The sequence below is a fragment of the Strongylocentrotus purpuratus genome, unplaced genomic scaffold (assembly GCF_000002235.5).
Source record: "Strongylocentrotus purpuratus isolate Spur 01 unplaced genomic scaffold, Spur_5.0 spur5_scaffold_14, whole genome shotgun sequence".
NCBI lineage: Eukaryota > Metazoa > Echinodermata > Echinoidea > Camarodonta > Strongylocentrotidae > Strongylocentrotus > Strongylocentrotus purpuratus.
This window is the reverse complement of record NW_022145599.1, coordinates 19,431,441-19,452,859: the sequence shown is the minus strand read 5'-3', so window position 1 is coordinate 19,452,859 and position 21,419 is coordinate 19,431,441. Positions and strand designations below refer to the sequence as shown.

At 38.1% G+C, this 21,419-nt stretch overlaps 2 protein-coding genes across 2 annotated transcripts in view; one reads left to right on the top strand and one right to left on the bottom strand.

The window, feature by feature from the left end:
- Positions 1 to 6,322: 6,322 nt before the first annotated feature.
- The window catches only part of LOC115923520, a 30,017-nt gene continuing 14,920 nt past the window's right edge, over positions 6,323 to 21,419 (bottom strand). Inside the window, exons 7-12 of the mRNA XM_030984394.1 lie at positions 16,595 to 16,857; positions 15,898 to 16,019; positions 14,768 to 15,161; positions 13,142 to 13,649; positions 8,418 to 8,533; positions 6,323 to 7,480 (exon numbers count right to left, since the gene is read on the bottom strand). Coding sequence (XP_030840254.1) covers positions 7,133 to 7,480; positions 8,418 to 8,533; positions 13,142 to 13,649; positions 14,768 to 15,161; positions 15,898 to 16,019; positions 16,595 to 16,857 — 1,751 coding nt within the window. The 3' untranslated portion in view covers positions 6,323 to 7,132. The remainder of the gene's footprint in view (positions 7,481 to 8,417; positions 8,534 to 13,141; positions 13,650 to 14,767; positions 15,162 to 15,897; positions 16,020 to 16,594; positions 16,858 to 21,419) is intronic.
- LOC115923521 lies at positions 17,404 to 20,503 on the top strand. The gene is made up of 4 exons (XM_030984395.1): positions 17,404 to 17,649; positions 18,717 to 18,888; positions 19,256 to 19,404; positions 19,873 to 20,503. Exons 1-4 carry the CDS (start codon positions 17,640 to 17,642, stop codon positions 20,049 to 20,051), a joined length of 510 nt encoding a protein of 169 aa, XP_030840255.1. The 5' UTR covers positions 17,404 to 17,639; the 3' UTR covers positions 20,052 to 20,503.

The window sequence follows — 21,419 nt, the reverse complement described above, 5'->3', positions numbered from 1 at the left end:
TCAACCACTTTGGTGAAGTACAGTTAAACCTGAATCTACCGACGCAACCGAAACAGAAACAGAAACTTGAGCCCTTAACTGTTCATGATTAATTTGAACATTCCTGGTCAATCCCAGTTGGTCTGCCAGAGCATGAAACTTACAGTTCTTATATCCCCTGGGGTTCTGGGTTCTCGATACTGTTGACCTGCACTGGCAATGTTAGAATCAAGATTCCTGTGAACACTGACCTGTGAACGTGAGAGGCAGTTTTGTGGTGTCAAGCCGCAACAAAGAGCTTCTATGTCCCTCATCATTGGCCTTCAGTTCCCACAAACACACCGTCCTGGTTCGGTGGAAGGTTTCAGTGCTTCTACTGGTGGGCAGTTCAGTAGGTCTAATAGTAGTCCACTCTCCTCTCCACCACACCCAGTAGGACGTCTCTGCATCTAGTGATATCCAACTCCTGTATGATATTCTGAAATGAAAAAAATCAAATGATCCATCCTATAAGGAATAGAATTGTTTCATGTGTCTATCTCCATTCAATAATCAACTCAACAAAAAATTACCCAAAATCCTGAACAGTAATTCCTACCATACTCAACAATCAATGAATAACAATTAGCATCTCAAATATATCCACACAGTCACACATAAGCTGTTGCTGCATTTGGTTATCCAATTTGTGATCTATCTTGTGCTGTAATAATGGTGTAGGTCATGAAAATGTCAGCGTTTTTAGGCGTTTCGTCTGTTCCTAATGTAGTATTTAACCTTTCCGCAATACCAGCTACTTTAAGGTTTTGCTCATTATTCATTAGGTAAACGATCTAACTGAACTATTTTGTTTACACTTGAAACATTTGCATAGGAAACATCCTTTCCAAGAAGGTTCCAAACACATTCGAACAAAGGGAAAGAACTCAATTTTGCCTTAATTGAGAAACAAAATCTTATCTCTTTTTGCGGTCAACTGAGCTATTTCTGTGTTCAAACTTACATTGGCTTAAAGTAAACTGTCCATTGTTTCATTCTGCTTTTCACAGTTTGGTGAAGCAAATGAATTTCCTTCTCCAGCTAGGTTGTATAGGTTTCCATCCATTGTTGAGGTTCCTCATCTGATCTGTCTTGGCCATTTTAAAAGACAGCTTGAAGTCACTTATCAGGGCTCTCTCGCTCTCTAACGATATAACTTTTCAACTCCTCCAAACCCCGCCTCATTCTCAGGATCTCCATAAATCTTTTTCATGTACTCGTCCATCCTCACTTTCTCACCAGTGACCATTCCAGAACCATCATCAATCTCAAAAATGATCAATCATCCCATTTTCCATCACTTATAACTATAAAACAACTGGAAAAAACAAACACACAAGGTCAGAATAATTCTTTTCAGTTTAACGCAAACAATGTATTAAACATTAAACCAACATAAATAACCAAAACAGAAAAATGACAAAATAAAATCATGAAAGAAATAAATCGGTACTGTGTATGGATAGGTAATATCAAACAAAGAGTCCAGAGGCATAGTGCCTAAGCCATGTTCACATTACTGCTTCGTCATCTTTGTTTTTATAAATTCCTGTATGTCGTTGTTTTCAAAGTCAAAGTGGAAGAATCCGACAGCCTCGGCCACGGCTTCGTCCATTTCATCGTCGAACATGATGGATATTTTGTAGACGGCCGGTAAAAAATCCAAAAATTCTTTTTCGTTGAGGCGGTTGATGGCCCCGATGAAGTGTTTGTCCACCTTCTCGTGCCATTCCTGATACAGGCATTCCAGGTGGGCTTCCTGCCCGGGCTGTTCGTCCTGACATCCACAGCATCCCTCGACAACCAGGGTATGAATCCTAGCTGATAACGCCTTCACAGCCATCAGGACTGGAGCCACGGGCAGTTGGTCGCTGATATCCCTCCTCCGAGAAGTCATGTCGATGAATCGAGCGCAGTGTTGTGTTTTAAGTCTCTGAGCACAGAGCACCACCCACATATTATATCTATGACCGCCCGGTGCCCAGCGGCATACTGCGCTCATGTCACTGCTCGCTCTGGGCAAAAAATTCTGCACTGGTCCGATGCATGCTATGGTTCCGCTCGGGTTTGGGAACGGGGAATTTGCTACATAGCGGCAAGAGAACAGGCAAAATTCCTTTGTAACCCTTGACAGCTGCTAGAGACCGATGAAATCGCTTACCATATATGCGTGTTATATGAGTAGAGGGTAAGATCTTTCTAAAAGACCTAATCTTCCATTGAGTTTCTACATGTCTTATGTCTCGATCAAAGCGACAGATCACCTCTTTCGTCTTCGTGAAGAATCCGATGTCTAGTTATAATTTAAACTCCTGTTCTTCTTATTTACAAACTTACATCTTTTGCGACGATTCCGGTTTCCGAGCTGACATCGGCAAACCCGTTGATGCATACGTCATTGAGTGCCTCCAACACCAACTCATATTTCATGTTTACTGGTGGTTTGGGACCTTCTTGATGAAGGGCGAAAGATATTGAAGAGCATACGTTGAAAATACTATGGACAACACCTAAAGACAATTCTTTGTTCCTTAGAAACTCCCTTTTAGATAGCGTAGCCTTGAGGCAGCTGTCTTCTGACTATCGGGAAGGAATGGAGGTCTATGACCCCAAGGTAGTCTTGATGTCATAGTGGCCATTTACGATCGTCAAACTCTCCTCCATCATCGTTCTTGCTCGTTTGTCTTCTGTTGATTCTCCAATCTTTTCCTCCATTCCATTCCATTTTCTGCCAAAATCAAACCAAAAGAAACCTTAAACTGCCTCTTCTGAATATTAAAACTATTATTTTCAACGTAAATAAATGTTACATTACCAGTTTGGTTGCGCCGATCATTGTATTTTCTGGCCCTATAGGCCATTTCGTTCCAAGCCAGCCGCAAATCCGCTCCCGTCCTGGAAGATGCCACCCCATGCCACCCCACGGCGGTTCGAGTCCCGCCGCTGCACTAATGTCCTTTGGCAAGACATTGATCTACATTTGCCACACTCCACCCAGGTGAAGTAAATGGGTACCTGGTTGGAATTTATTCCTTGAAACGCAGCGCGCGTAACAGCTGCACTGCTAAAGCCAGGGTAATTATGCTGCATTATTGTAGAGCGCTTAGAGACTTCTGACAAAGTAAGTGTTAGGCGCTATATAAGCACTGTAATTATTATTATGAGCTTTGAGGGCCTCCTCTAGAGATCGTGCTATGAACTGTGCTGGAGTCTACTCCCATTCCATATGCTATAGTAGCAATCAAGATTCTCAACTCGCCTGTCAGAGTTGACATCTCTCTTATGATTTTTTCTTGAACGTCCTTCTCCGTGTTGGTGTGGTACATGTTGACAAAAGCATGGTAGTCCTTAAGTAGCAGGGCCAGGCATGTAGCATATCACTGCTCACTTTACAGGACTGACGGTAAATGATGGTCCTGTCACATCTAGGTGGGTCCTTGACACTTAACTTCACTGATGAGGTGTCCAAAAATGTTGTCATAATCTCGTGATCCAGACTTCAGCCCAACATGCTTATGATTTTCTTGTTAGGTGACTCATTCACCCACACATAGTTCTGCCCCAGATACTGGACTTGTTGTACCGGTAAATGACACTTGCTAGGCTTGAGTCTGAGTCCGTGTTGCCCAAGTCTTGTGAAGACGCGTTCTAACCTGGTCAGATGTTGTTGAGCTGAATACAATGATGTCATCCAGATATACAAGTACTTCTGAGAGGTTCATATCTCCTAGGACTGTGTTCATGAGCCTCTGGAATGTTGCAGGTGCATTCATGAGTCCAAAGGGCATATGGATATACTCATATAGACCCATGGGGGTTTTCAAGGCTGTCTTTCGACGGTCATCCCAGGCCATTCCTAGTTGCAGGTATCCCGACATAAGATCTAAGCTGGAGAAGTACTTGGCTTCCCCAAGGGCATCCAATGATTCATCAATTCTCGGGATATGATATGTATCACGAACAGTCCTAGAGTTCAACTTGCGGAAATCTCCGAACATTCGGATAGTCCTATCCTTCTTGCGGATGATGACTATTGGTGATGCAAATAGGGATTTGCTTGGAGTGATAATCCCGCAGACTCCAGATCTTTAATGTGGTCCTTCACTTCCATAAAAATCCCCAGGTGGAATCATCTGTAAGGCATCCGGAACGGGTAGTGTCAACAAGGCACCTCCCCAAGTTTGCTATACGCACTTCTGGAGGACTTGGTGTCTCCTGATGAGCTGCCCCTGTAAACAAAAAACACAGGAAGTAAATTTAAATGAACAAAAAACTGATGTACATGTAACATCAAATGTCATCAAAAATAGCTAGTGTTCAATGGACAATGTCATAACGTTATTTAGATGAATTAACTAGTGCTGGGGCAATTTCTCTACAGAAAAATTGTTCACTGTGAAGAAGAAGTTCGTTCCATCTCTCATCATCTAACAGAACTCTTACAGAAACGTGTCCATGCCGTGTTAAATAGTCACACCATGTCTGCTGTATAACTCCCATCTGAAATTGTACTTGTGAAAAGTACTGGTGCGACTTCTTGAGACACAGAGCACCATCTTCTCTCATTTCAAGAAACCCTACATTCTTGTGAGAGGGAGTAGTATAACAGTAAATTATTCCAATCTGGACAAAAAAAGCATATTATGGACTGCCAATTTCACATATTTTCTTTATTTTTCCAATATAATTGATGCCTTATGTTTATCAAAAAGCTAAAGATAACTTGCAAAAAATGTGTAATTGTTAATATCAGGTGGAAAGAAAGGTTTACAAAAATAATGAATCAAGCTTCTTTTCATTAACACATGTCAACACTCTCTGCAAACTCTAACTTAGTCACTGTTTTCAGAGCATTAAATTGAACTGCATTACACAACTGATTCCAATTAAATAAAAACCAATGAATATTCATTGGTATCCTTTATTTGTCCATCAATATATGTTACATGTACATGTATACTGTATCAAAATTCAAATACATATATATTGATTAATTCAATGAATTAATGTAAGTTTATACATGACACTTGTTATCTGAATCGTATAAGTTTATACATGACACTTGTTCTCTAAAGCGTATAAGTTTATACATGACACTTGTTCTCTGAATCGTATAAATTTATACATGACACTTGTTCTCTAAAGCGTATAAGTTTATACATGACACTTGTTCTCTAAAGCGTATAAATTTATACATGACACTTGTTCTCTAAAGCGTATAAATTTATACATGACACTTGTTCTCTGAATCGTATAAATTTATACATGACACTTGTTCTCTAAAGCGTATAAATTTATTCATGACACTTGTTCTCTGAATCGTATAAATTTATACTTGACACTTGTTCTCTAAAGCGTATAAGTTTATACATGGCACTTCTCTCGAAAGTGTATAAGTTTATACCAGACACTTGTTCTCTGAATCGTATAAGTTTATACATGACACTTGTTCTCTGAATCGTATAAATTTATACATGACACTTGTTCTCTAAAGCGTATAAATTTATACATGACACTTGTTCTCTGAATCGTATAAATTTATACATGACACTTGTTCTCTAAAGCGTATAAGTTTATACATAACACTTGTTCTCTGAATCGTATAAATTTATACATGACACTTGTTCTCTAAAGCGTATAAGTTTATACATAACACTTGTTCTCTGAATCGTATAAATTTATACATGTCACTTGTTCTCTAAAGCGTATAAATTTATACATGACACTTGTTCTCTGAATCGTATAGATTTATACGAGACACTTGTTCTCTAAAGCGTATAAGTTTATTCATGACACTTATTCTCTGAATCGTATAAATTTATACATGACACTTGTTATCTGAATCGTATAAGTTTATACATGACACTTGTTCTCTAAAGCGTATAAGTTTATACAAGGCACTTCTTCTCTAAAGCGTATAAGTTTATACATGACACTTGTTCTCTAAAGCGTATAAGTTTATACATGGCACTTCTTCTCTAAATTGTATAAGTTTATACATGACACTTGTTCTCTGAATCGTATAAGTTTTTACCAGACAGGAGATGTACCACTGGTATGAATTTGGCGATCCTACTTCAAAGCTGTGGAAAGTTATTGTGTGTATACAGCTTTGTATGTTAAGTTCAATGACCTTTTAACCTTTGAACTTTGTTGAACACGAGTGACCCATATTCGAACTTGACCCGAGTCTACAAGAGATGTACCACTGGTGTGAATTTGGCAATCCTTGATCAAAACTATGGAAAGTTATTGTGTGTACTATGCTTTTAATAAAAAGTTCATAGACTTTTTGACAGTGCCGTAAAAACTGGAAAACAACAACAACAACTTTTGACCTTTCACCTTTGTCGGATATCGCCCATATTCAAACTTGATCTGAGTCTTCAAGAGATGTACCACTGGTATGAATTTCACGATTCTACTTCAAAGCTGTGGAGAGTTATTGTGTGTACAGCATAAGTACAGCTTTGTATATTAAGTTCATTGACCTTTTGACCTTTGAACTTTGTCGACCATGACCCATATTCGAACTTGACCTGAGTCTTCAAGAAATGTACCACTGGTAAGAATTTGGTGATCCTAGCTCGAAGATATAGAAAGTTATTGGGTGTACAACATAATTGTTGACGCCGACACCGCCGGTGTAAAAAGTGACGCCTATGCCTGGCTCCTGCTACGCAGGCGAGACAAAAAGGACATGAAACCATTTTAACGGATATCAACCGATGCCAAAAAACGACATCCGTTCCTCAAGTGTGACAGCCGCATGACGGATTAAACAAAAGTACCATCCGTTACTTGTACATTTTCTGATCCGGCCATGTCTGGCAGCGGAATAAGCTTGTAAGTTTTCAATTCAAAATATTACAGTAATATTAAAAAAGATAAAATTACATCTGTTTAAATCATATAGATTGTAAATCTCATGCAACTAAGATTTGTACTAAGGACCCTCTGGTGAAATTAAAAAGCTCCTCCACTTGTGCTTCACAGCCCCCACCCCCAAAAAATATTACTCCAATTTTATTGAAACCAATAGGCCTACTATTTTGCTCAATTATTTGATAGCTAAGGCAATTACAATGGCCCAATTAAGCTAGGATCTACAAAGCTACTGAAAATAGCTACTGTGCTTCTCTCTCAAACCATTCACTGTTTGAAGAGGAAGTTTTTCTCCAGCAGTCAGTGAGAAAGGAGGGAGAATCACAGAACTAGAATCAATAGTCTCAACCCAAAGCTGTTTCCTGCCCTTTTGTCCTTTGACTGGTACCTTTACCTCCTTCCACTTAGAAGTCAAGGTTCCTGTGTACCACTCGATCTGTAGGGACTTGTCTTCATGTACACTGCGAATGCAGCCAACTTGAGGCCAGTGTGTCGAGTACTCTGGGAGATATGTTGCCACCATGTCTCTCTCCCTAACTTCTGTCCTCTGTTCCTTTACTTTGGGTCCTATGTGAACCTAACAAAAAGAAAAAGAAAGTAAAATAAATAAAATAAGAAAGTGAATTGAAAACGAATAGTGTAGTGCCACTACATACATTATCAGTGATTCAAGACAATTCCTTATGTACACTTTATTTACAACATATAAACATATTATTATAGTAATTCTTTCTGAAACCTAATAAATAATTTTCTTTTATAAAATCAGAAAATATTGTTGAAACTTCTACTATTTTTGTATTTTTTGATTTTCAATTAACCCTAAAAGGGCTGTACGTTCACCGGGATATGTTTAAGGATATTTTTTTTTTGTGCCGGGAGCTTTCATGACTTTATAGCATAGAGTCTTGCGCATCTTTTGATGCCAAATATAAAAAGTTTTGACCATCGGGTAACGTGCAAATTGACGATTTTCCCATTGTCTGTGTATTGTAGCAATTCAATGCAGAAATGCAGATGTGCGATACCTACGATTACGTAAATGCAGATAACTACAATTTTTTGAGGTGCTCACATTGATGTTTAAGAAAAAAAAAAAACAAGAAACAACAAAAACAACAAAATTTGGGAAGACTTTTGCAACTAATGCACAAGCGTATAGCAATCACTAGTACCCAAAGCTAATCTTTACCTGACATGACCTGACCCCAAAATACTCGGCATGACTTGTAATTACTGTAATGACTGGAATTATGCAAGGGCTTACATGTATATATATTAGGGGCTAGATCTTGTGTGAAGACTATACAGAGTGTAAATTCTGTTAGGGAATAATGTTGCACTCAAGATGCAATTAAGCTGAGTGTGTTAGTCATGCAGCATTGTAGATGATTTACATTTTTTTTTTTTAGAAAGCAACTCAAGTTGTAAATAACGATTAAAATACATTTAATACTAAATATGGTTCACAATATCTTTGTCTTAATTAAGGGACATATTAATGAAACATGTACCTGTCTGAATGTTTCATCCTCTGTGTTGCAAGCATGCTCCTCAAGCTGTGGTCTGTCAGTTGGTTGTTTGGCCATTATCAGTAGATCGCATATAGGCCATCTCACTGTTGAATCTTCTGTTAAAACACACAAAGGAAATGTATTATAGCCCTGATGTAAGAAACAGTGTGCTAAAATATCAAAGTTTATGATCAGCCAGCTAGATAGGTTGTTATTACCTTCATCCAGTTATATAAACATATACCGTGTGTCTCAAAAAAAACGTAACACTTTTGAAATGGTTGCCAAATTGAGCATATATAATTTTATGAAAAAATGTCTATATGTATGGAAAGCTAAAGGACCAACCTTTCATATGATATGAAAAAATTAAAAAAAAAATCATGCTTCGATGGACAGTGTTCACTTAAGTTAGAGGTATGAAAATGGGCCTGCGCAGGATTTTTCCTTCCAATTTTGGACAGGTAAATTACTTGTAACTTACAAAATAAGGTCGATATGAGATATTCATGATCGATGGATCAAAAGGATATTTTGAATCAAAAGGATATTTTGAATACCTCGAATACCATTCCTTTTTCAGTGTTATTTATCAATCCCGAAACACCACCGCCACCCCCCCCCCCCCCACACACACACACACACACACACACACTTCCACCCACTCCCATCTCATTGTATCATTGATCTGGTAGATGTGAACGGGATTAAGGAAGAATGGGAATTGGCTAAATTGAAATATTCCAAATCATAATTGACATTACGCAACCCACTGTCCTCCCCCTCCCACACACACACACACACACACACACACACACACACACACACACAACCTTCTTCCCATCCTCTCACCTACTCCTTGCTTTTTTATCAGTTTTCTTCCGAAAGTTTGGTGGATCATTTTTTCCATTAATAATCAAATTAACCAGTCACTCATTTTGATCATTGAAATCAATCGATAAATCACTGAAACATTAATTCCATCAAGCAATTGCTCAAACCAATTATCACACGCACACAAACCACACACACACGCACGTACACACACACACATATACGCGCACACACATACACACACGTGCACACACACACACACACACATTAGGGCAGACATGACAAAAAACAAGTTAAATCTTTTTTTAAAAGATTTTCATGTTTCTTTTATCTTTCTTTCTTATTTAAAACTGCTTTGTTCATCTTAAAATGAAAGATCTGACAAAAGTAATCAGTTCAGTAGTCCACATGGCTATCTTTTCTTCTTGATTGAATATCAAGGCTTTCAAAGTACCGACTGAGTAAGGGTACCGGTAAAGATAAAAGTCTTTCACATTAATGATCGACGTGTCCACCTTCTCTCTCGATACACGATCTTGCCCGTTTCAGCATGTCCAGAACAGCTCTCCTGACTGTGGCTCTGTCTTGACGAAGGACATCAATCTCATGGGTGATTCTCTCCTTGATATCATCCAGCGTGTCGGGAGGTGTGGTGTAGACCTTGGCCTTGAGCCATCCCCACAAGAAGAAGTCGAGAGGCGTCATGTCAGGTGAACGTGGAGGCCATTCAACTTCGCGGTTGAGGGATATCACTCGATCACCGAAGAGCTGGGTGAGGCGCTCTGTGACATCCCTGGAGCGATGGCAAGGTGCCCCATCTTGCGCCCACCATACGCGTTGAAACCGTCCATTCCTGCCACGGCGATACCTTGCAACTCTATCGAGGGCAGGGACAACATGTCCATCTATCATCTGGAGATAGGCTTCACCGTTGACATTGTTGTCAAAGAAGATGGGCCCAATGATGTCCCCTCTGCCAGTGAGACCGGCCCACACCGTCACCTTGGACCGGTTGTACTTCCTTTGGTAGTCGAACTCTTCTGGAGGATGCCCTTTATCCCGGTATGCCACAAGATTGTGCGTGTTGACCTGGGCATTGAGAGCGAAACCGGACTCGTCCCCTATCAACAAGTCATCTAAGAATCGCGCCGGCCTTCGGAGTAGCCACTCACAAAATCTTGTGCGACGCTGACGATCTCCTGGGAGAAGCTCGTGTCTCTTGATCATCTGGTAAGGGTGGTAGTGAAGATCAAGTAGCGTGATCCTGTTGAAGGTGGCGTGGGGTAGATCTGTAGGGTTTCGCCGACAGCTGATGTCTCCATCCTGATGATCCTGAATGGCTTGACGAACCACTTCAATATTCTCTGCCGATCGTCCAGTCCTGAGGCGTCCTGATCTTCCTCGGTTCAGATTATGGCTCGTCCCCGTTCCCTCGTACTTGGCGACATTGCGGTACACGGTAAGACGCGAAGGGCAGCGTACATCCGGGTAGACTTGTCTGAACCTCTGACAGACTGCTGTAACATTGTTAGTTCGATGATACTCAGTTACCATGAAAGCACGCTGCTGATTTGTGAATTGGGGTCGTTCCATACTGACAACATGGCATAAGATGGACTGTTTGAAGGCTATGTAACAACTTAATGCAGTTATTTTTACTCTTAAACCTGTAATGTGTAATACCATGTTTTTGCCTCTTTGTTTTAGTATTAAACAGTGATTTTGGATAAAGAGGATTATGTAACAGTTTCTGGCTACTCAGTGTTCAGGCCAATGAAGAATAACAATGCAATGTCATACGGTATTCCATGGACAGGTGATAACAAGTTCAAATGTGGGGAAAGAGAAGGGGTCTGGTATTTTCAATGCATAATGAATGATGTACTTAGCTATTACATGTTTGGGTCATTCATAAAACCTGAATAAAATGTGATTGATGATCCACCAAACTTACGGAAGAAAACTGATAAAGAAAAGGCAAGGGGTAGGTGATGGGATGGGAAAAGGTTGTGGGGGGGAGGAGAGTGGGTTGCATAATGTCAATTATGATTTTGAATACGGTATTTCAATTTAACATTTTCCCATTCTTCCTTAATCCCGTTCACATCTACCAGATCAATGATACAATGAGATGGGAGTGGGTGGAAGTGTGTGTGTGTGTGTGTGTGTGTGGGGGGGGGGTGGGCGGTGGTGTTTCGGGATTGATAAATAACACTGAAAAAGGAATGGTATTCGAGGTATTCAAAATATCCTTTTGATTCAAAATATCCTTTTGATCCATCGATCATGAATATCTCATATCGACCTTATTTTGTAAGTAACAAGTAATTTACCTGTCCAAAATTGGAAGGAAAAATCCTGCGCAGGCCCATTTTCATACCTCTAACTTAAGTGAACACTGTCCATCGAAGCATGATTTTTTTTTAAATTTTTTCATATCATATGAAAGGTTGGTCCTTTAGCTTTCCATACATATCAACATTTTTTCATAAAATTATATATGCTCAATTTGGCAACCATTTCAAAAGTGTTACGTTTTTTTTGAGACACACGGTAGTGGCAAATTCTTGGAATAATAATCGTTTTATCTAATGATACTATGACCTAATCTCTTGAAAGGTCATATATATATTTTTTTAAAACCCTATATAGCCCGGGCTATGCAGTGTCAAAGGGGGGGGGGTGCTAATTTAGCCCCCCCCCCCCCCCCCCCCCCGAGATCTCGCCCCTCAACTGCCTGATCGTGATGAAATCGTCACCTGCAACATAATCTCCAAAATCGTATATTAATCTCTCTGAAAAATATTTTGTTTAATCGATTATGCTAATTATGCTAATTTAAGCATGAAATTAGACCTTTTTTGCTCTAAATCACTCAAAACAGCTCGAAATGTGCTGTTCTTTTGATCTAGACACTCTATGTATTATTCTTAACAAGCGTACTTTAAAAAAAAATCCAGTATCAAAATTAAGTTATGTATTTCATTGTTTTTTTAATTTCTCTGTTTTCGACCTTTTCATTTTTATTGTTTTTTCAATGAAATTTGTTGGCAACACTTATGCGATCATAACTAGCATAAACGAAATAGATTTCAATCTGTGAAAGCAGATATAATAATACATTTAAAAATATTAGCTAATACACAATTTGTATTGAAATTCTACAAGAAACCACGTTTTTGAGCTATTTTGGGTCCGATGTGCAAGTACATGTACAAAATTATGTGTAGCATAGGAACTGCATGCCCGGGCGTTGTTGCGCGAGATGTGAAGGAAAAAAGTCATGAAATTTCAGCGCAGAATGTCTTCGCTTTAAATAGTTATTGTGAAAAATGTTTTAAGGGGGGGCCAAATTAGTCCCCCTTCCCCCCCCCCCCCCACCCCCCACCCCCCCCCCCTCATCCAGGCTATAGGGTTAAATCTCGAAAAATAGCAATACCATAATATCTATCTCTAAAAAAAAATTTTTAAAGAATGAGTGGAGAAAAACTCAAAAATATCCTCTCAGGTTTATCTATGCTGCTGACTCAGCTGCTCCCTTGTGAGAGGCAATCAAATATCATAAATTGGCGCGTAATTTGCTGGCTCTCTGTAAAACAGCCATTCCTCTTTTTTCTATAGACCACCATCCATTTGATTTGTAGTCAATGGTTATATGCATTAGATAAACCAATATTTTTGTGTCCCACTAGCCTAGTTCGCTATTAAGATTTTTTTGTGAATTGTGCCATGAAGGGGTGTAACAGTCAAGACTTCAATACAAATTGTCAAAGTTTTGGGCCATAAAGCTTGAAGATGCTACATTGTATTTTTCAATGTTTCATAGGTGATGGAAAAAAATACCATAACACCATCAATTTTGGAAGTTTAAAAAATGACAGAAATGATACCTTCATTCTCCTCCTCTTCCAAGGTGAGTAGCTCATAGAGGGACCTCCATGCCTCAATGTCTACTTCTTCCAAGTATGGCTGGAGCTTGTCTGGTAGATGTATGATATTGATGTCCGCAAATGACTTCTCTACCAATGTTGGTTGTCCGTCTGGATGTGATGACAGGATGTGGTTGATGCCAGTGGTGTCTCTCCAATGTGGTGTAGTTGACCAGTCTTTTGTTTGTAGGGTGGCTTTTCCTTGGTGCAGTGCGAATTTGAATATGTGTGGTTTACTGTGATAGCACATGCTGTGTTGATGGGGAAGAAGCCATTTGCGAACATCAAAGAGGTGTAAGATGCGCTCCGCTGTTGTAGGGCAGTGAGCTTTGTGGAAAGCGGCGGGAATAGCTTGCAGAAGTTTTGGAAAAGATGGGGTGCTCCTTTTCTTCAAGTGAGTTGCAATCCTTGAAAAGAACTGGTCGATGTCCTCATGTGTGTGACCGACCATCAAGAAGCCAACTTTGATCTAAATGCAAACAATAAACGTTATAAGGTGAACAACAGTATGGAATAAATTGAATTTTAGGGACATTCCTCAATGATACAACCCAATAAGCATGAGGGATAATTTATTCAATTGAAATTTTTCTTCATTTATCAGAACATTTATCTAACAAAAAACATATTTATCAAAGCTTGTTTTTGTTTACGCTTTACAAATCATATGTACACTGATGACAAAGATGACAACTTTATATTGCCCATGGTTTCTAATGTGCACTACCTCTTTCCCGTTCATAGGGTTCAATCTTTCCGAGAATAATAGGCTACGACCAACAACAAAAAACCCAAAACACTATTTACCATTGGTATACATGTATCTGTGTAAAGTAAATAATTCTAAGTCACAATATCTTTTTTTAACCCTATGATGCCTACACATATCAGACATTTTGGGCAGTAAATGTATTTGATAGATTAAAACAGAGGATCAACTGAAGATATGCAACAATACAATAGTGCAAAATCCCCCATCATAAAAAGTGAGTCAGAAATAATGATTCACCTTGGAAATTTGCCATGGTGAAAATAATTTGTAATCATGAATATTTTCTCTTTTTTTTCACACTCTTTCTGCATCGTTGTTCTCTCCTGCTCACACTACAACTTCGAGAGAGTGGGTTTGACCCACTTTCAAACGCTGTTTCATGAATAGATGCCCAACAGCAATGGTACTGCATGCAGCGGGAAAGTGTACTCTACCAGTACATGTCAAACATTTTTATATTTACATATCCCTTCACAAAATATCATGTACTTTTAAACCCAAGGTTTTGGTGCAATTGGGTTTTTACCAAGTTACTTTAATTTACTGTCAACTGTGAATAGTTTTCTGACAAAAGTGAATATTTATAATGTTTATTCTCAAACAATGGGCAATTTCCGAGGTATATCATTATTTCTGACTCGTCCTTTACATGATTCTGAAAAGAACCTCCAAGACAAAGGCATTCTCTTATCCATCCAATACAAGTTCAAATAAACAAAATTTCCTTTTCATTTTGCGATTAAATAAAGCATCATTACAGACTGAATACTTATATTGACAATTAATTACTAAAAAGAACATGTATTAAACATTACCTTCTTGAAGATATTGAGTTCAAGGAGCAGGGACAGAAAAGAAAAGAGATGTCGATTCTTATTCTCCCTAGAAGTGTTGTCCAGCTGTAGGTAGAGGACTGGTGGAAGAGAGTCGGCATAACGGACCAGGATGTTGAGCAGGATATTAATGGTTAGGTTGCTGTCATGTGGGTACTCGTTAAAATCGATGTAGGCGTGTTGACCTCTTCCATGAACAAGTGCACCGGTGATGTGAGTGTGCAGTTGATCATTGTAGCTCAGAGCTTTAGGTGTTGGATGGAGTTGCGGTATTGATGTGCAGTGCTGATCCATCCCATCGATGATTACACTCATGTATTTCTCTGGCTGTGACTTCGCTTTGCGGATGTGTTTGTAATATTTTTGTCTCTCACTGCTGCTGAAAAGAAGGTAAAGAGCAATGAGGAGTCATGCTATGCTTAGAAGTTTTGATCACAAAACCAATACTAATGCCTTAAATACACGAGTAAATTGTAATTTGAATGTGTTATCTGAGACTTGGCTAGGTTTACGTCTATATCAATGATACTTAATTGTGACCAATATACTTTTTTAAAGTAATGAACTTGTGCCTACATTTCTTCTCCTGTTTTCCCTACTATTGTATTTTTCTTCTACTATAGGCTTTTCACGTCAAATATCCACTGATTAGAACCAAACATCCGTATAGGCAGTTCAAATGCCAATATTTTATTGTGGTCACCTATTCAAATATATTAACATTGTTGTTGTTTTTTTCCATTAAGAATTTCATTACTCTCTTATTGCTAATATTTGTTGTCCAATTTTTTAATTTGTTCTGTTATTTTTCTCCAATTTTGCCGCTTCTATTTAAAGCAACTTATCTTGGAGCCTGAGTATTCCTCTAAGCTTTCTCGGTTTTTGTCTCCTTCAAAATCTTTGTTGAAATATTCACTTCTATGAGGAAAGCATATAATGACATAGCTCTAGTTGTATATTGTAGCTACATGTAAAATACATCCATGGTTGTCATTTGTTGCACTTAAAATACTGGATCACAGATCACCTCATTCTAAATGCTTAAAAGAAAAAAAAGTACATCAAAATCAATTACAACATTAACTTCAAGCTTTAATCAAAGTTTGCTGTACCTTTGTTTCTCTACATGTTTTTGATGTTGTGCAATCAATTGTCTTCGAACATCTTTGTCGTTTGTCTTGCCAAGCTTCATTTTCAGCTCTGTGCACACATCGCACTTAGAGAAGCGGTTCACCTATAAAGAAAAAAAGAAAAATATCAAAGAGAAGGATTGTTAATTACAAAATTAATGTTATGGATGTGTTTTCTTGATGCATATAAATGTAGATGTTATAAGACTAATATAATAATATATTGACACAAAGATACAAGAGGCCTCAGGAATTTAACAGATTTCGTCTGGCTAAGAATCATAAATTCATCTATGTCTAACCCTAACTGTACCGGGGGTATAATTTGCATAAATTAGCATTATTGATAAAATAAGCAAATTTCCGCGAAACTAATGGCAAAATCTCTGCATAATTTTGTGGCGATTGGCCCATTTGGAGTGCATTAAAACTGCAATATGTTTTGTACAAAAAAAACTGACCTGAAATCATGATGGGTCATATGACACTATAAAAGAATTGTCTGTTTTTGCAAAAACTTACGGTAGTGTAGTGTCAAAATAAAAAGTAATGAAGTGGCATTGCTGAAAACATGGCGGTTTTGATTATGGTATGCAACAACCTATGTTTAGAGCTTTTGAGCGTCCCGCCCCACTCACTCCCATCCAGTACAGTTTAGGGTCAATGGAATTTACAATACCTTGGGGATTGTGATGTGCTGCTCTTCCTTTCTCCAAATCCTTTTGAAGTGAGTCTCAGAACAAACCTCAGCATTATCTTGTCGTATTCTTCTATACACCTCTCGCTTTGTGAACCCATGTGGAAGGTTTACAGACTCTCTGTCAGGCATTCGGTCTCCATAGGAACGAGCAAATGCATTAAGTTCTGTCTTCGCGTTTAGGGTTTTGTTAATCTTGTGTCCTTTCCTCAAGCAGTTAGCAGGCAATGGGTATAGCAGTCCATCTATTCACAACAAATTAAATGCATGCATGGAAATAACTAGAAATATCGAAAAAACAAAACTCGGCATGCGCCTCAGATATTGCGCAAAGGAAGAGACCTTACCTATATTTTTGGCTGAAAATTGCTTACTTTGTCATTTATGCAAATTCTATTCATGAATATGTTTTTTATTATGAATTACATAAATAAATAATAATAATACCAGTCTCTTATAAAGCGCTTTACGAGTTAAGACCAAAGCGCTCACAGCATATTATTGCCCCAGTCATTGGATTCAATTACAAAAAAAAAACAGCATTTACAGTGCACAATCTCCTCTCCCTGGGGAGCATTCCAGCTGGTCACCTATTAGGCGCACACAATGCCAATTCAACTGCATTGCGTTCGCATCCTACAGGGTACCCATTTTAACACCTGGGTAAGGTGGAGCAATGTAGACAAAGTGCCTTGCTCAAGGAACATAAATGCTGTGCTGCTTTTACAGAGTTTATTTTTTGGCAAAAAGTTTCTTAAAGACCTTGACCGGAGCAGAGCATTATATAGACAAATTATATACCTACGGACTCGTGAATATTTACTGAATATGAAAATGCAAACTTCTCGAGATTCCACGGCCTCTGAAAGAAGTATTTAGCATCCGAACCCCAGGATTCACGGATTTGAGAGGGGCACCCCGGAGATTTAGTTTCGGCTGCGCTAGCCGGTGGCCGTTTCTACCCGTTTCTGATGACGTCATATCGTGTAGGTTATTTGGCCACTCGGTATTGCAGCTGGTTCTTCGCATGGTGGTCGGTATGTGAAGTTTTCTTCTCTCTTTTTTTGTTGTTGTAAATATCAATGTCGAAGCTGTATTTGGACATTTTACGATTAGAATGTTGACATTTTATATCTGTATTAATTTCACGCTACGTAATATGGAATATCAACCCCAAATTTCCACTAAATTAGATTGAAACGAATCATTTGCCCGCGCTGCTGGCTGCCTGCCTCGGTCTGCGATTGCACAACTTTCAGCAATCTATCGCTGAGCCTCGCGAGAGCACTCGGGCCGCGGCCGGCCCGGCCTGACTTGCCGCGCCGTGTCATGCTGGTGGTCGTGGAATATTTCTCGAACAAAACTAAGTTTCGCTCGCTTTTATCAAAGAATTATTTAGATCTACGTTGTTTTATTGTCTAGAATATAGTCTGTAAACAATGAAAAATAAGAAGAAGATGAAATGGAGATTTTGAAGAAGAATTGGGCCTAAAAAAGAAGAAAAAGAAAACTAGGTAGTTGGTAGAATCTAGGCCTTGGACTTGAATTGATGTCAGAAATCACATGGGTGCCTCTTCTTGATACTTTCTCGTGATGAAAACACTGTTTTTATTCAAATCAAAATGGTCTAGAGTCTAGATCTAGTGTTGTTGCCAGGGATGATTATTAAAACAAAATCATTGGTCATTTGTTGTTGACTTTGCTTCTTTTTTTTTATCCGACTAGATCTACAGATTAACTTTGCTTTTTTTTTTCTATGAAACTAGCCTCAAGTTGTTCTTTTTGTTTGGATGTGGGTAAAATCCTTATTTATATGCATACGGTGTAATAATACTTTGAAGATGTTTGTCAAAATGCGAGCAAAATATTTACATTTATTTTAATAATGTACATTCAAGTTTAATTTAGACTAGTTCAATTTTGATCATGACATTCATATTTTTTTTTTGCAATTTTCTAAATGATTAATATTCATTGTGGAATGAAAAAATAGTTTTGGCGAAGGGATGAGATGCTTGGAAATGCCGAGATCATGATTGCTAACTATTTAAATGAACTCTCCTTCACCTTTACCGCATATATTATATTCCCAATCTTATTACAGGTACAAAGGTGTACGACAAGCTTCGAGAGGAATGGCTGAGGACCAGACTGATGAACGACATTGGGATGATGTCCCCACATGCCCAAACCAGCAAGGTTGAATCATTCCACAACATCCTCCTTCACTTTTGCCCCAAGTTGCTTGTATACTCATATCAAGGGATGAAGTGCAGGTAAATTAGGCAATTAATTCATCAACATTATGCTCCCCTAATATAAATTTAACAAGAACGTCACAGAGGGCAGTGTTGTTTCTTCTTCTTCTTCTTTTGAATTTGATTTTATTGGTTTTATGTTTTAAAGTTATTATTTTCTTTTTGTTATAGCCAGGTTCTTTCTATTTCATATTTTGTTGGTTTTTTTGTTTGTTTTTTTATTTATTATTTGTAACACATGCTTTTTACACTAACTCTTGCCTTCACTTATTGGAGAGTAGGTAACGAGTTTATGATGATAGACATTACATTACCAAAAAGATAAAATCAACTGTCACAAGTATGTTATTCATGTGACCTTTATTTTTAACTTCACTCTTTTCAGATTATATTTGGCTGTCCTACATTGGAACGAAAATTGTGATAGAGCCCAGGCTGTTGATGCCGAAGGGAACCCAGTGTACAGGTTGAAGTATCCACGCTCGAAGGAAGGAGGCCACACAGTGGAGAGAGTGCTGACAGCTGGCACATGTGGTAAGTAGCCACATGTCTAGTGAATGATATCAATATTCAACAAAAGAGCTCAATTATATATAGAAATGTTTTATTACTTCATGATCAATAGAATTCAAATTAGTAGATTCTTGTGGCCTATATGCCCTTAATTTAATCTGTTGATTAAATTGATAATTATAAACATGTATTGGGTTACTTTCTGCAAATGTGTAATATTGAATAGCAAGCAGAAACAGGCATATATGTCAGTCCCCAAGTCAGTGAACTACCTATTCAGCAAAGAACATGTGCATGCCATTGGTATTTGATTGGTCATCCACCTACAAATAGTGTGTAAAATTAGGTAATTCAATATTTGTGAGAAAAAGAGTTTTCTCTTCTTATGTTCTTATTTTTCTCTTTTCCTTTTTTCCTCTTATCAAAATGTATTTTTTTAACACCGTATAGATGAATTTTCAAGGTATAGTTTTGGATTTTATCTTGTAGGTTATGTGAAAGCCCTGATGAGAGTTGTCGTAGAACTGGTGGAAAACAGGGAGCAGCTCAGAGACAACATGGAGGAGCTACAGCCTCAACCAGCACGGAGTGCCTCTCATCATCACCCCGACAATGGAGAAGCCGTGCAAGCTTTTGAACAACATCATCGCTTTGGCGATAGAAACTAGTTCTTTTGGTGATAGAAACTATGATGAATGTGTCAGCTACCTGAACATTAACCACTGATTGTTTTATTTCAGTACAAGACATGTTTTTCATAGACCCTAAATTATGTTTATGCCAGTATAATTATGGAGAGTAACATGCAAGTGAGTAGTGGATTCCGATTCTATGTGAGTGTAAAGCACTAGAAACTTGTCTGTAAGCTTGTACATACTTACACAAGCCAAAGTCCATGGTACACATCAATAGTCATTGGTTTTAATAGGTAAAATACTTATTAAATTTGTAAAACTTACATTTTTAGTTCAATTAAAAACAATTTCTGAAGCATATTCACTAGATTTTCATAAACACTAAGTAAATCACTGTTGATCATGAATTTGGCACCAAATATAATCTGATTTTTCTCACAGTCCTTCATCTTGGCCAATGCTTTTTGCTTCTTATTTGCAAAAAATAAAAAATTTAAAAATGCATTTTTTTTTTCCATCTAAACTGTTCTTATTCAAGAACCATTTGATGTATTGCACCAGATATGACTTTATTTTTTGTTTTTGATTTTTTCCCTTTTCTGCCGAGGTGAATTGTGTTATTCATTTTCAAAGTTAGTAGTTTTAAAGATCATGCTATATTATCACAGAAGAGGAAACATTGTGATGATACTTCATCGCATCCATACTTTTTTTCCTAACAGCGGTTTCCTGTTTGTCCTAAAACCTGGTTATAAAAGATTGAAAAATAATCATCCTTGCAGATATAATAAAAATAGTCATCTATCCTGTAAACTTTACATAAAATAAGGATGAATGTAATGTACATGTTGCATCAAAGTTTTTGTTCCAATGGTGCATCATTTTGAAATATATTGCACAAACAGAGAAGAAAATGATTGGAGGGAAAAACCGTCAATGGGATGTTCTGAGAATATTTTGAGCAAAGGTAAACAAAAATTCATCTAAAGGAACACAAATCTTGTTTGTTTATTTCTATTATAGGTGTCTTGTAGGAAGCTTCATAATTTAAAGATGGAAATTGCTGTGAAAATGAGAGTGAGATAGAGAATGTGAAGGAAGAAGAGGGATAAAGATAGATACCAATAGGGATAGAGTGAGAGATGTGAATGTGATGGATGGAAGAGGAGAAAGAGAGATTGTGAAAGAGTGAGAGATGGGAATGTGATGGATGGAAGAGGAGAAAGAGAGATGGGAATGTGGAGGGTGGAGGAGGAAAAGAGAGGCAGAGTGAGAGATGGGAATGTGGAGGAAGAGGAGAAGGAGGGACAGAGTGAGAGATGGGAATGTGGAGGGTGGAAGAGGAGGAGGGACAGAGTGAGAGATAGGAATGTGGAGGGTGGAAGAGGAGAAGGAGGGACA